Raw genomic sequence first — 14,133 nt, 5'->3', positions numbered from 1 at the left:
GACCTCTTCAACCCTTCTGACAGTCATCTCTTAGCAGCTCTAGAAGCTAAAGTTCTAACTTGCCTCTTAGTTTCCCATCTTTGACATTAAGACACTTTAGGTGTAAGAATCAGAGGTGTTCTTTGAAGTAAATTTTATTCACCATAAGCATATTTAAAGGACTTTAAACTACTCCTAAACTTGGGCTTGACAAAACTAAAATGAACAGAAAATGGAAGCATTCTGCTTCAATAATTTTGAAGCAGTAAAAATCCTTTTTTCTTCCTCTCTTTGAAATTGTAGAAAATTTGTATTAATGGTTAAGAATTGTTAAACCTCTCAACAGAAATATAATATTATGAACACTTTCTTTTATGTTAGTCACACAGAAAGTTCACATAAATGTTTTGTTCTGTTACTCTTTGATGGTTTAACCCCTACAAAAAACCCTAAACCACAGATGAAACCACCCACATCCCCCAGACCCCCCCAAAAATTAGCGAATAATCTACTGCTATTTTATTAAACAAGATGGTAAAAAAACGTATTAATTGCAGAACCTCCTAGGAACTCAAATCCTTGTACAAGCATGTATTCTCAGAACTGGATGATAGGTCTTGCCCAAAATTTTATTTGCTCTTATATAAGAATGTATTAATCATGCAAAATGAAAAATTACTCATACTGTTTAAATGAAAAGAACACTGATAGCTATTTTATGTTTCTTGCAGTCTGTTCCTAGTGGACTACTTCAGTCCTAAAGGATCCTATGTTCTTACCAAAGCTGTTCCCATGGGACAAAAGTAATCATTTCTAACGCTTTACTTCAAATTACAGCACTTCAGCGATCATCACTCAGAAATCTGGAGCTGCCCATCAGCCACCAGCCTCCTAATCACATACCACTTGTCACCACTTCTAGAGCAATTTGGACCACCCTATCCCTGTCTCTCACCCTGTTTTTACAGACCTCTTCCTTAGAGAGTCAGTCTTGTTTGTTCAGACAGTCAGTTTGAATGGAAAAATCAAGAGTATTTGATCTTTTGTCATCTTCCTTTGCCTTCTAATTTCAACCCATGTGCTCTTCAGAGCTCCCTTATGTACATTTACAAATAGAATTGAAGAAGTGGGACTCTACCAGAAAACACTCACAGGTTCCTTTTATTTTCCTCCCATCCCTTTTCCTCTACTATTGAACTGCCGTCCTTTTTTTCTAATTATTTTCAAAAAGGCAACAGGAAACTTAAGCTGATCAACATTTAGTACATTTGGCTCACACACAGTTATTTTTATACTAAGATACTCTGAGCAAAGATCAGACCTCCTGCTGTAGGAGCACTCTAACATGGGTAGTTCAGTCCCTGTGATAATAATTATATCTCCAAATTGGACAGATGCAAGCAGTGCATCCTTAAAGCATTGTCTCCCATGTTCTCATTTACACAGAAAAGCTCATTTATTTAAGGGGATTACTTGTTTTCATACCAAAACATCCCAAAGTGCATCAATTACACTGGGAACAACTCAGCTCTGTGAACTGCTTAACCACACTGCTAATATAACCAAGGCTGTATTAAGTCAAACTTATATATTATTGCTGATGTAGAAACAACTTACATAACTATAGTCTTTTCCTTTGCTGCCATTAAAAAAAAAAAATTGTGCTACAGTACACAGAAAAATAGATCTAGCATAAATACATAAATGTGACAATTGCAAACATGAATTAATTTCCATGAAAGCAAAAAAAAATCAAAAGGCAGAGATATATTTTTAAGAAATGTAGTTCTTCCTATTGCATTTCGGAATGAGAATTATAGGACAGTATACTCCTAAAACATTATGGGAATCATTGGCATAATGAACAGATGAAACCTCAAAAATTCTCTGCCCTTCCATAGGAATAGCAGACCACAAGCTGCAGCAATGCACATGCTCTGCTTCTTCCAGTGTACCAGATGCAAATTCAAAAGCAGCAGACACCAGTGAATCTTTGTGCCAGTTTAAACCCTGGCTTGTGTTCAAAGACGACAAATTAATGCCAACATTTTACCCTTGTGTAACCCACTCATTACATCTTGCGCTGAGACCACCAGTGGAGTCACCATTTGGACATGGCTATGCCTACCCACCCATCCTTATGTTTCTACATGTGAATGTTCTTGAACATTATGGAATAATGAATGTTCTAACACTGGGATAAACTGAATCAAAACCATTCATGAAAAAATATCATGTACATTCCTCACAGCTTGCTTGCTTTATCTCACACTTCTCTTTCTATCCTAGGAATATGAACTGCTCTACCCCATGCCCCACAGTGTGTTTCTGCATGAAGTCTCTCAGTCCATAACTTGCCTTTTTTTCTCTTAGTCTCTCTTCTTGCTTTCCACCATTTACTTTTCAGAACACACAAAAATAGCTGTAGTACAAGTGTGACATATACGGAGTTCTAAAAATAAATTGTCATCTCAACTGGTTCTCTAGAAATTTTGTAGTGGTAAAAAAACCCACAACAATGTATTTAATTTTACTTGGGTTTGAGTTGGTGTTTTAATCAGTTTCTGAAAAAAGATTAATAGTGTCATGGCATTTTTTGAGCAAAACAATGTATTACATCAAAAACAAAACACCAAATATTTAAAATTTTCAAGGTGTCCTTTTTTGGTTTTTTAATGAAAGAAAAAGACATATTTTTCTCAAAGTTTTTTTGCCAAATCCCAGTGTATATGGACAACACCAGCTGAAGGTACAAGCCAGATTTGTGGGGATTTGGCATTCCCTCTGCAGTACTGTTACTTCTAACAGCTGTTTTAGCAATGAGGAGCCAAATCTCACTCATTAAAAACACAAGTTTAGCAGCTTATAATCCTAAATCTAGCACATTTTCCCCACATGAATAAACTGCACAAAAGAAAAGTGACCAAAAAAGGCAAAAAAAAAAAGAGAAAAACGAAAACAAAACCAAAAAAAATCCCAGAGAAAATCCCAAACATATTCCAAAGCAAAGCAAAGCAAAACAAAAATGACTTACTGTCTTCTTCAACATTTTGACGGCGTAAGGTTTCTGGGTCCCTTTCTGCCTGCATCTGTAGACAATGGATGTAGCCCCACTAAATTTAAAATAATAAAAAAAAAAAGGAAGAATAGTTGGGTTGTACATACAACTCTTCAAATCTGTCAATAAATAGAGTTGACTATATTTTCTACTCCTCCCAGTTTGAGTAAAACTATCTCCCTTTTCCCCACAGATGCAATAAACCCTCCCCCCCAAAACCCAAGAAGTGTCAAAACCCCTCTGTGTTTAACCAGAGAACTTCAGCAGTTACTCAGCCAAGAGAAGTCACAAGAGTTTAACATCCTTCTTGGCCACGCCTTTTCTGTCATGGCGATCCCTGGATGCTTCCTTGGATAATCAAGTCACCACATCTTGTCTTTGTTAAGGCAACACATTTGCAACAATAAGCTACATTGTGGGGGGTCTTCTCACTACTTGTTGATGACAGCAGTGGTGAGACAGAAGAGAAAATTTTTGTGCTGCTCCTTGCCCACTGGACCAAAAAGTCAAATTTGGCACCAAATGGAGGAGGCAGCACTTTAGGTTAATTCAGTGGAAACTGGTGGGACTTGTTCACAGCAAAAGTGGGCTGGGATTACATCTTCTGTTTGCTTTCAAGGTGTAATTAGTTGAATGTGAAAAATATGAGCACTCATAAAATTATGGATCTGCTGGATGGAAGGCACTTCTCTGAGTCCATAGTTGGGGCAGAAGGTCTCCAGAGGGAGGCTCAGCTTGCTGTGCTTTACTTGTTACTGTCAAGGAAGGGCCCTGCAGTCTGTGAATTACTTAAAGAGAGGTTGAAACCTCTGGCAAACTCATACTGGTTACAAACCATCCAGTTACCTTTGTATTCTACCCAAAGCAGATACACTGAAGCACCATCATGAACTTAAGGCATTTTTGGAAACTTCCTTCCCTCAGACCCACTCCAAGACTCAGCACTTCTAAGTAGATGCATATTTTTGAAGTCGAGGGGACAGCAGTTGTCATATATGACCTCCTGAACAACCACTGCAGAAGTGCATACAGCAGCCCCGCAGGGAGCGAATTCTCACGCATACCAGACACCAAATTGCACTGCAGATCCCTCTGAACCAGGAGAAACCCATCTCACGGAGTCTACAGGAGACAACCATGACAGTAGCAGCTTTCTTTTAAACAGTAGAATGGCATAGCCATGTTTGACTATTGGAATAAAGCTGTGGCATGAGGTTCATTATTCCACGTGCTGTACAAAACTTCCATGGGTGCCCTGCTCTTCTACCTCCTCAGCATGGGCCAGACAGGTGCCATACAAGACTCTGAGTAGTAGGCACATCCCTATTTTCACAAGTTCATGAGTGAGCACAAGAACTGGAATTTGATTGAGATGATTTATTTCAGAAAGACCTCTTCATAAGGAAAGGTCACCTGTGGCAAGGGTTATGCAGCTCAGTCATCTGAGGGCTTCTCTGCACCACATATAAATTAATCTTCACTTCATCTCAAATGCTAAAATGATTTGTCTCTCTTAAAAGTATATTGATAAACGTGTGGGAGTACTGAGAGCTTCAGTGACTCCCAGAATCATTACATGAATTTAATTAGATCTCCTCTCCTTAGCCAAGTCTCCAAAGACTCTATTTAGCAAGAAGAAAAAATGTATCACGTTAAAAAAACCCTCACATCTTTTAAATACAACAAAACTGTTAAAAGATAGAATTCTAAGAATGTGCTGTGATAAGGTTTACATCTCCAGTACTTCACTGCAGGATTGCAATGGGGAAGTCAGTGCTTAAACTGCAAATCATTCCTGTACCCTGCTTCATGTACACAGAATGCAGTATAAAAATTAAACTCATTAGTTTACATATGTTCTTACAAAGTAGGCAGCAAATTTTCTAGAAATTATTTTATTTGGGTGAGGCCAGAATTAGAGAAGCTATTTAGCAGTAGCTATTAATCCAAATAAATAGGTGATCATTCCTGTGCAAATCTCTTGATGTTCACTGCTGCTGTGGCAATGGAGGGCAGTCCATGTCTCTCAGTAAAGCTACTGTTGGTATTTGCATCACCAGTTTGCAAAGTCTTCCATGTAAATAAGAGCCTAGCCACCAGAATGCCCCAGATTATTTAACTGTCTTAGTGATGAGATGGACATCTCCACCAGGAAGGGTAGATAGCATCACATTACCTTTTACAGTTCATTTGACTGTACAAAAACTTAGAAGACAGGCAGCATAATGCTTGAAAGAGGTGAAAGACAGCCCAGAGAGAGAATCCAGTTGAGTAGTCTGACATCAGGCTCATTAGTCAATATTCAAAACACCAGCAAAGGTGCTACTTTGGAAATTATTCTCTATTGTTCTGCATATCCCTGCAGTCCTAATTTGGTGTAAAATTGATGACAACCTATTGCAAGACTTGGGAATACTTTGAAAGATTTTGCTTCTGATTTACGTGACTTTGCCCAGCTCTGACAGACTTGCTCTCACCAGCCAGGAGAGAAAACACCCAACCAACTCTTTCCTCTTCCATGGCAGAAAGCAGTACAGGAAATCAGGAATAGGACAGCAACCTGCTTACATCATGCCTGGAACATTTCCTAAACAGCGGAGAGCTATTACTAGTATGCACCTGATTCATTGTTTCTTTGCTGGCAACAGGATATCTTCACTTCTTCACAGTTTAAAAAAAAAAAAAAAAAAAAAAAAAAAAAAAAAAAAAAAAAAAAAAAAAAAAAAAGTAGAGGGGAGTTGGGGGAGTGGTGGAAGCAGAAATCAGCCTATGGATCTTAATGTAAATGCACAAACAGAACTGCCTCATGTAAATCTGGGTGGTTTGCTTTGCTTCTTATTTTGGCTTCCTGCTGGAGCTTGCTGCTGAAGCTTTCTGCTGAATCAGCGCATCCAGCTTTCCTGAGTGACTGTGTGACTTGGAAGGTCACCAGCTGGAGCAATTCAAGCTTTCATCACCAAAGAGCAGTGGGAAGACTCAGCTGCAATACTCTCACGCAAAGCTGAAACACAGAGAGCTGCTAATTGTAACTTCTTGCCCCTACCCTAAGTTTTTGCAACATCAAACCTTGACTGCCATCATCCGGCTTCTCAGAACCTCCTCTCAAATTTCCATCAACTGAAAACTTCATTGATGCGTTTTGTCAGAATACACAAATATACAGAAACCAGGAATCCTTGTGGCAACATGCCACTTCCCTCAGGCATGTAATTCATGGCCAGACAGGCAGGCCTAGAGCCTCTCAATGTCTCATTCTCTGCGCAAGGGGTGTTTGCTTTGTCTGAATGATAAATGTAAATAGTGCGATAGAAAGAGATCACCTATACTCAATGGTTAAGACACTTATTTGATAAGAGGCAGACAACAACCTTAGAGAATATTTAATCCTACCCCATTAACAGATTAAATGGGAGAAACTGAGAGGGCCCTGAGCCCAAACAGCTGATATTCACTTGCAGAAGTGCATTACAGTGTATAACTGACAAGTGACCCATTACCAATTCAGACTAGAAACCAAAAATCATGTCTCCCATATTCCACAAGATTACTCACTGTACTGTGTTTGCCTATTTAGAATTATTTGGTCAGCTTTTGCCTCTTTGTATTTAGTGAATATATACAAATATATACACATTTATATGCAATATTTATTATATATATTTGTGTTAGTAAGTGTGCATTTATTTACTTCTAAGCAAAATTAGGCTTAAAGAAGCATCCAGCTGCTGGTTTTTTGCACCTTTGCCTGGAAACAGTCTACCTGAATTCAAAAAATTATTTGAAATTGGCTGGAATAAAAAAAAAATAGAGAAAAAAAAGAAAAAAAAAAAGAAAGGAAAGAAAAAAAGGTGTATTCTTGGAATATGCAACTGGCCAAGTTAGAGAATAGTAATTAGAATTGTTCATTCTCCTTTACTTGCACATGTATTTCAATCTGGAAAGCTGCTTAGTGATTCTGTTAAAGATTTGCTTTTAAAAGCCCAGGTATAACTGTGATCATGCTAAAGAAGAACAGCAACAACAAGAGATCATCTTATTGTGAAGATGCCAAATGCTTTACTACAAAAATATGTTTCTATATATACATACATACATATATGTGTTAGACTTAGAAAAAACCTGAAAATAATTTATACATCTTAACTGCTTGGTCATAATGGACAACAAAAACGCTCACTTTTGTGATGCACCTACAATGAAGACAATGACAACACATAAGAAAGCTCATGATGTCCTGTGCATGGAATGTATCACAGCTGAGGCACACACAACCCAGTATCAGCACAGAAATAGTTTTCCTGAAGTACAAATATTTCAGTGGCACGATAAATTCACTCACCCATTAGTTAACCAATGTGAGTATATGCCACTAAATACATCAAAATAGACTAAAATTCAATAACTGACCTCTGCATGTGTGTTGTCTAACACATGATTTTGAAAAATGTTTTTAAAATATTTAAAATGTGCAAAACCTTCTGCCATCTCCCCAGCCACCTCTCAACATACAATTGGTTGAGCATTTTGGATTATTTTTGTTATTACCATTCTCAGGTGTTATTGAGCTTCCAATGATTTCAGAAAGACACTGTTTTAAAGGTTGGGCAGCAGCACCACAGAGCCCTGCCTGTGCTAAGGACTCTCTGTGCTAAAGACTGAGAGAAAAGGCATGGCCACACTTCAAATAGATGCAGTCAAAAATAGTGGTGTCAGCACAGATGGTAAGAAGGCAGGGACGCCCAGAAGGGGTGTTAAGGAGGTGGAAGTGATCAGCAGAATTTGCACATAAAGGAGAAAATGGAACATACAGGATCCTGCAGTGGAGCCTGGCAGAGACAGAAAATACAAAACAAGAAAAGACAGAATTTGACCCAGTTTGGAAAAAGCATTTCTTCCCTGAAACCCACAAAAAGCTTCTGCTTCTGAAACAGGAAAGGCAACCAAAATGAAATGCAGCCATATGTTTATTTGGCCACAGGTAGGTAGCGAAAGTAAATTCCTTGAGCTACAGCTTTTAAAATAAAATAACACTCATGGCAGTAATTTCACTGTAAGAAGGAAATTCAATCTTTTCAAAAGTAGGTCAGCATTTCCACACCATGCCCACTCATCCTGGTTTTTATATTGCCTTTGAATCAACTCATTACAAGCACAGTCCTCAATGTAATCTCCTGTAAATTTCATTTGGATTAAATTCCTTAAGTTCTGGATTGATTTTAAAAAAATAAATTAGTTTGTGCTTCATGCAGTCAAGAAATAATTACACAACCAAGTTTGTCCAATAAAAACATGTGAAAGAATGATTGGTCCCAAGAAAACTGTTCCTGGTATGAAGCCATGAAAATCTGTGCTGCCAAAACTGCAGCAAGAGATCAAAGTCCATTATGGGTTTCCACAAAGAATACTTATTTCTTTGTATAGTTTACAGAAATATAAAGTTAAAACTCATTAATTTATCTTTTATTAGATATACACTAAAAGGTCAAAATGGATTTATAGACATTAAATTACTATTCCTAGACTTCCAAATTATACATGCTGTTTGAAGTTAAAAGACTGAACAGAACAAAAAATCAAACCAAACCAAACCGACACAAAAAAAAAACCCAAAAAAACCCCCCAAAAAACCAAACCAAAACAAAACAAACAAAAAAAAAAGAGAAAATCTATTAACAGTGAGAGGAATTAAAATTAGTTTGAGAGTGCATATTCCATGGTATTACTAATATTGCCTTCACTTTACAAAATACATACATGTAAGTTTGGAAATTCTCACAACTTGCATTTCATGTAGAAGTATCAAACAAACTCTTTCTACAGTAATCTAACAAACAATTCTTAAATTATTCAAATCTAATCTCAAAGCTTCTTCTAAATATCAGTATCTACATATACAGGGCTTGCGGGCAATTGCAAGCCACTGCAGCCCTCTCTTTTCCCTCATTATTTCACAACTTGTAAACAAAATGGAAAATTTCACAAAACATATACCATTTAGGAGCTAGCAAAAAGCCTTGGATTCCCACATACTATGAGGAGTAAAACAAATATTTAATGAAGGTAAGATTAGTGGAAAAAATGTACATGGTTCTGAAAAGGAAATCTAATTCCATTGCATTCCAGAGTTCTGGCTGGTTTGATTTCTGGAATGAAAACATCCATACCTTTTCAGTTTTTGTTATTTTGGTTGTTTTTTTGGTGTTTTGTTTTGTTTGTTTGTTTGTGTGTTTGGGGTTTTTTTGTTGTTTTTTTTTTTACTTTTAGCTGCTGAGTAGATTTTCTAGTAATTGAGGTGAAAGGACTTTAGGACTTTTCAGCAATTGTTCAGGCTGGCCTCCAAAGGCAATTCAATAGTCCAAAAAGATATTTTTTATATTCAGCCTTCACTGCATTCAGCAGATAAAAGGACCCTTAGATAAGCACAACAAAAGACATACACTGTTTAAAAAAACCCGCTGTAATCGAACCAGTGCTTGCCGATATTCTTGAATCTGTAAATGCCACAGATAACAGTTTGTAGAACTATAATTCTTTAGACATGGGGTAGGTTGGCTGCTGAAACACTAATTTAAATGCAGCAATTCAAGCCACTCCTGCTGTGGTGGCTGGACCAGCAGCTGATAATTCCTGCTGGGACTGCAGCAGCATATTTCTAACTTGCTTCAAATGAAGCTCCTCCCTCAAGTATTGCAGGAAATTTATAGAAAAGGATGTCTATACCACAGAGAGGCTAAACACATTACACCTGGATGTAGTGCCTTTTTAAACTGCAGAAATTCAGTTAGGTGCCACATTAGGTGCATTCTTTCATATCCACATTAACATTAGACAATTTCCCCCATATTTAATGCTACTTCTTAAATTTCAGTTTAGCTGATAGGTAAATATTGAGAACAAGAAAGAGACCCCCAGCATTGAGTCTCGCTTCCCTGCCTTTCACTGAGTGGAAATAGCTGACTCAAACCTACAAGCAAGAATCATTATCTCAAGCATTAACTTGAAAAGCACAGAAGCAAAACTCAAACTACACTGAATTCCAGAGGTTACTGTTGTACTCTGTGGACAGTGCTCCGTTGAAGTAACCCACCTTCCTGAAATTTGGATTCCTGAACAAAACTTCAGGTGTGATTGCTGAAATGCAGATATGAGGTGAAGATTAGAGCACTTCCTACAGCACTGTGTAAGAAAAATGTATAGAAAATACATTCACCATTTATTCTTTTTCCTTTAGCCTCTCTATTATGTTGGGTCAGACCACACATTGGAATAGCTGTATTTTCAAAACAGCATGGGAGTTCTCAGTAGGAAACCAAATTTTTTTCCTACCAAGTCAGAAAAAACATGTCACTTAAACTTGGCTGAAACTGAACTGATAATAGCAGGGAGTTCACCTTTCAACATGAAGTCAAACAGACCCAGAAACTGATCTTGAATATTTTATTTGGAAATTAGTTTTCCTTGAGAATGTTCTTCTCTTTTCAGGGACTGGAGAGTTCTTAGCTACCCCAGTGTAAGCACTTCAGTGAAATGAGGAGAGCAAAGAAAATAATGTGGAAGAGTGGACCAAGGGAAGCCATGCATGTTTTTGTCCTTGGTACTGAACTTTGGACACAGTGAGGCAGATCTTCCAACACATGTGCAAACACTACTTGTGCAAGCTTCAGACCCAGATCCTTGCACTGGCAGTCTCAAGGGTTTTCTCACAGTCACCGATGCTGTGCAAAGATATGGCATGACTGGCCTCCCCGAGTCCCACACAAAGCCTGACAACTGAAATATCCAGTGAACTCACCCCTCCTGGGAATACATGTGCCTTATTTAAAGCACCATTTCAAGCCTTATCTCATAAGCAGCACTTTTTCTCCCTCCTCCTCTTAAAAGATACTAATGAAGAATAAACATTATTTATTTAAACTTCATGAAGAATGAATACAAGGAGAAAAGAGTGCTGAGCAGTAAAAACTTTGTAAAACCTTCTGTGTTACTAGCCCTTCCTTCCTGGTGATTGCAGTATTACCTGCCTGTTTTTTTTTTTTTCCTGGTGACATATTCCATCATCAGGAAGTGTTTTAAACAATCTGTACTATGAGCAGGTGTCAACACCATTGATTACTGCTCTTCATGACAATCTCCAGATGCAGGAGGCAGACTGGACTTAACACTAAATGACAACATGTAGCAGTATGAATATCCTCTGAACATTGACTCTGGTTCTCCTGGTCAAGGGAAGAGAAGCAGTGTGGAGGTTCTGGACTTGTAACAGCTGGCTCTGTACATAGGAAAGCTATCATTTGAAATCAGACAAGGAAAAATTAATGATTGTTAATGTCTGCACATTTAAATCTAGCTTTGAACAAACTTTACAACCAGCAAGTTTAGGTCTCGGCATTTTCTGGATTCTGAAAGCTCTTGTGCCCATGTTTATCCTTAATAGCCCCCTTTTTGGTAAGTTACACAGTCTTTTCCTTGGAGGTTTCTGTTGTGCTGAATCATCAATTCCCTTTACAGTGTCTTTGAAATAAATTGCTTTTGCCAAGAAGTTTATGTTCAGTGCCGGTCCAGGATCCCTTAGCAGAAGACAACAAAAAAAAATTTAATATATGTCAGATTCAAAAGTTCTTGGGCTATTTTTAGCTACTATGTATGTTTTCTTCTTTAAATCTGGTGGGACAGATATTTCTAATAATAAGCTATAAGACTGAAAGCCAGGCAATGCAAAAGAGTTTGGAGGAATGCAAATTTTGCCAATGCTCCCTAAATTAATATGTTTTACAAAATTTTTTGTATTCTGGTCATATTTACATATGTTCTCAAAAGGTAAATTGAAATGGCTGATTTTCCATAATAGAGAGCTCTTTTAATCTGCCACTTCTAGTATTTTTGTCACAGTTAGAAAACCCAACTTGCCATTATCATAACAATTACCTGCAGACTTAGCACTTGGTTGTAATTTTACTGCATTAACAAAGCTACAGAGGAAAGATGAAGCTGCAGCAGAGAGACACTGTTATTACTTATAAAACAGAAAAAAAGTCTTGAAGAAGTAAAGAAGACATATACTCTGGTGCAGGTTTTGCCAGTGGAGGTTATTTACATCACAGTGATAGGGTTTGCAATCCCGCCAGACCTGGCAGCCAAATGTCAACTTACTGCAAACACAGGGGAGGTTTCAAGCCAGGTCCTGTCTTCCAAAACTTTAAGACTAGTTCTTCCAGCTTCAGTTCTGGTGGCTGGGAAAGACCTAAGAAGGTCTAAACCTTCCTTAAATGCCAGATTTATTCCACATGCACAGAAGAAAAATACTGTATCAGTCCTCAGCTAACCCACAGATGCCATGGAGCCCCCCCTACCAGCCACCCTGGTGCCAGGCACAAAAGGGACAGGAATCTGGGATCACCACACCTTCCTTCTCAGAGACACATGCACAACATGCAGGACTGCAGTGCGGTGTTCTTGGCTGCCTGGTACCCTCCAGGCTACTCCATCACTTCCAGCCCACCAACAGGATTGGGAAGAAGCTGGTGGGGAGCTTGACAGAAAAGATTTTGGGCTGAGATGAGGACAGAGAGATCCCTTACCAATTAATACCATGGACCAAACTGACTCGGCTTGGGAAAATTAGTTTTAATTATTGACAATTAATAAATCGAATGGAAATTGGAAAGAAAAATCTTACATTAGGACATATTTTAATCATATTATCTTCAAGCTTGGATGTGAATGTTGTGCCTTTTTGGTGTAATTATTTATGTGGCTTTTACTTTACACTGGTGTGTACAGCCCAAGTCTAAGAACGTTAATGCTGCACAAAGCATTGTGTGACAGGAGAGATGGTCTCCCTGTCCACTGGACAGGCAGAACCCACAGAGACATGGATCAAGCAGTCAGTGTGGGGGTGGGTTTAGGCCACAGGCTCTGAAGACAGAAAGTCAGATGGGCTATCCCAAATGAGTCTCAGGGAAAGAAAAATACCCACAACAAAGCCACCACCACCAAAAAAACCCCAATCAACCAAAGGCAGTGGGAGCCTGTGTATTCAATTCCAGAAGTTCTGGGTTTCTGCTGGTCAGCAATAGTTCTGCTCATTTGTCTTTCCTGCTCTGTTGCTGCTCTTTCTGGTTTTGGTGCTTTATAACTGGACCGCCAGAGACCATGGAATTTGAGCGTTGGATGTTTGGTGCTGCTTGTGTGAGATGGAAGGCAGCAGGCACGGCAAAGGCCATGGCTAGTAAGATGGGAGGCCCTGGGAAGGAGTTTGTGAAGCAGAGAAGTGTTATAAGACAAGAAGAGCAGAATTTACAGAATCAAATGCCTCTCTAAAGGTGAAGCTGTAGCCTGTGTCTGTTTTCACGGAGTTACTCTGAGTTTTGTTTGCCTTAGTTGCAGCAGTGCATTGTGAGCACCTGACCTGCCTGAGCTCATCTGGCCTTAGAACTACTGGGGGAGAAGCTGCAGAAGGGACCAGGAGTGACTGCCAGCCACTTGTGTCACCTAACGTGGGGGTTCCCTTGCCAGTGGCAGTGCTAACCTTCAGCACAAGGACCTCTGGCACCATCTTCAGCAGCGTCAGTTCAAAGTTAAGGGGAAGCCTCTTGCAAAGCCTTCCTCCGGCTCCATCCTCAGAAGCATTCATGTCAGCAGGCACTCTCATTTCTGGAGCTGTGAAGGTTAACAGGTCTGAGCTTACAGTCTGCAGGCTTGACTGGCTTCCCCACATTCCCTCCTGAAAAGCATTTATGTAATTGGGAATTTTGCATGGTCACATCTTCTCCAGATCTTCCTGCAATATAAAGACAGAAGTTTTGACTTCCAGAGCTGAATGAAGCTCCCAGTTCTTTCTGCATCAAACATAAGACCAACTTCCAAATCTGAAGCTCAGTCTTTCCTGCTTCAGCTGTCACCTGGAGCAATGAACTATACAAAAATCCCATTTGTTCTAGGAAAGACTTTCTGTGTTTCAGCTCAGCAGAGTCCACCAAGTCCCTACTCCCCTGCCCATAGTCACTCTGAAGGATGGCAGGTGAAAACTATGATATTCCTTCCAAAAGTTTCTTTCTTCAGCACTCTGGGACAAACATCACCAACTCACCACTGTC

At 38.9% G+C, this 14,133-nt stretch overlaps 1 protein-coding gene across 1 annotated transcript in view; it reads right to left on the bottom strand.

Moving 5' to 3' along the window:
* CAMK4 (calcium/calmodulin dependent protein kinase IV) overlaps positions 1–14,133 on the bottom strand; it is a 143,588-nt gene that overhangs the window by 80,089 nt on the left and 49,366 nt on the right. Inside the window, exon 2 of the mRNA XM_038123944.1 lies at positions 3,014–3,092. Coding sequence (XP_037979872.1) covers positions 3,014–3,092 — 79 coding nt within the window. The remainder of the gene's footprint in view (positions 1–3,013; positions 3,093–14,133) is intronic.

The sequence above is a fragment of the Motacilla alba genome, chromosome Z, assembly GCF_015832195.1.
Source record: "Motacilla alba alba isolate MOTALB_02 chromosome Z, Motacilla_alba_V1.0_pri, whole genome shotgun sequence".
In the NCBI taxonomy this organism is placed as follows: domain Eukaryota; kingdom Metazoa; phylum Chordata; class Aves; order Passeriformes; family Motacillidae; genus Motacilla; species Motacilla alba.
This window is presented reverse-complemented; position numbering and strand designations above follow the sequence as displayed.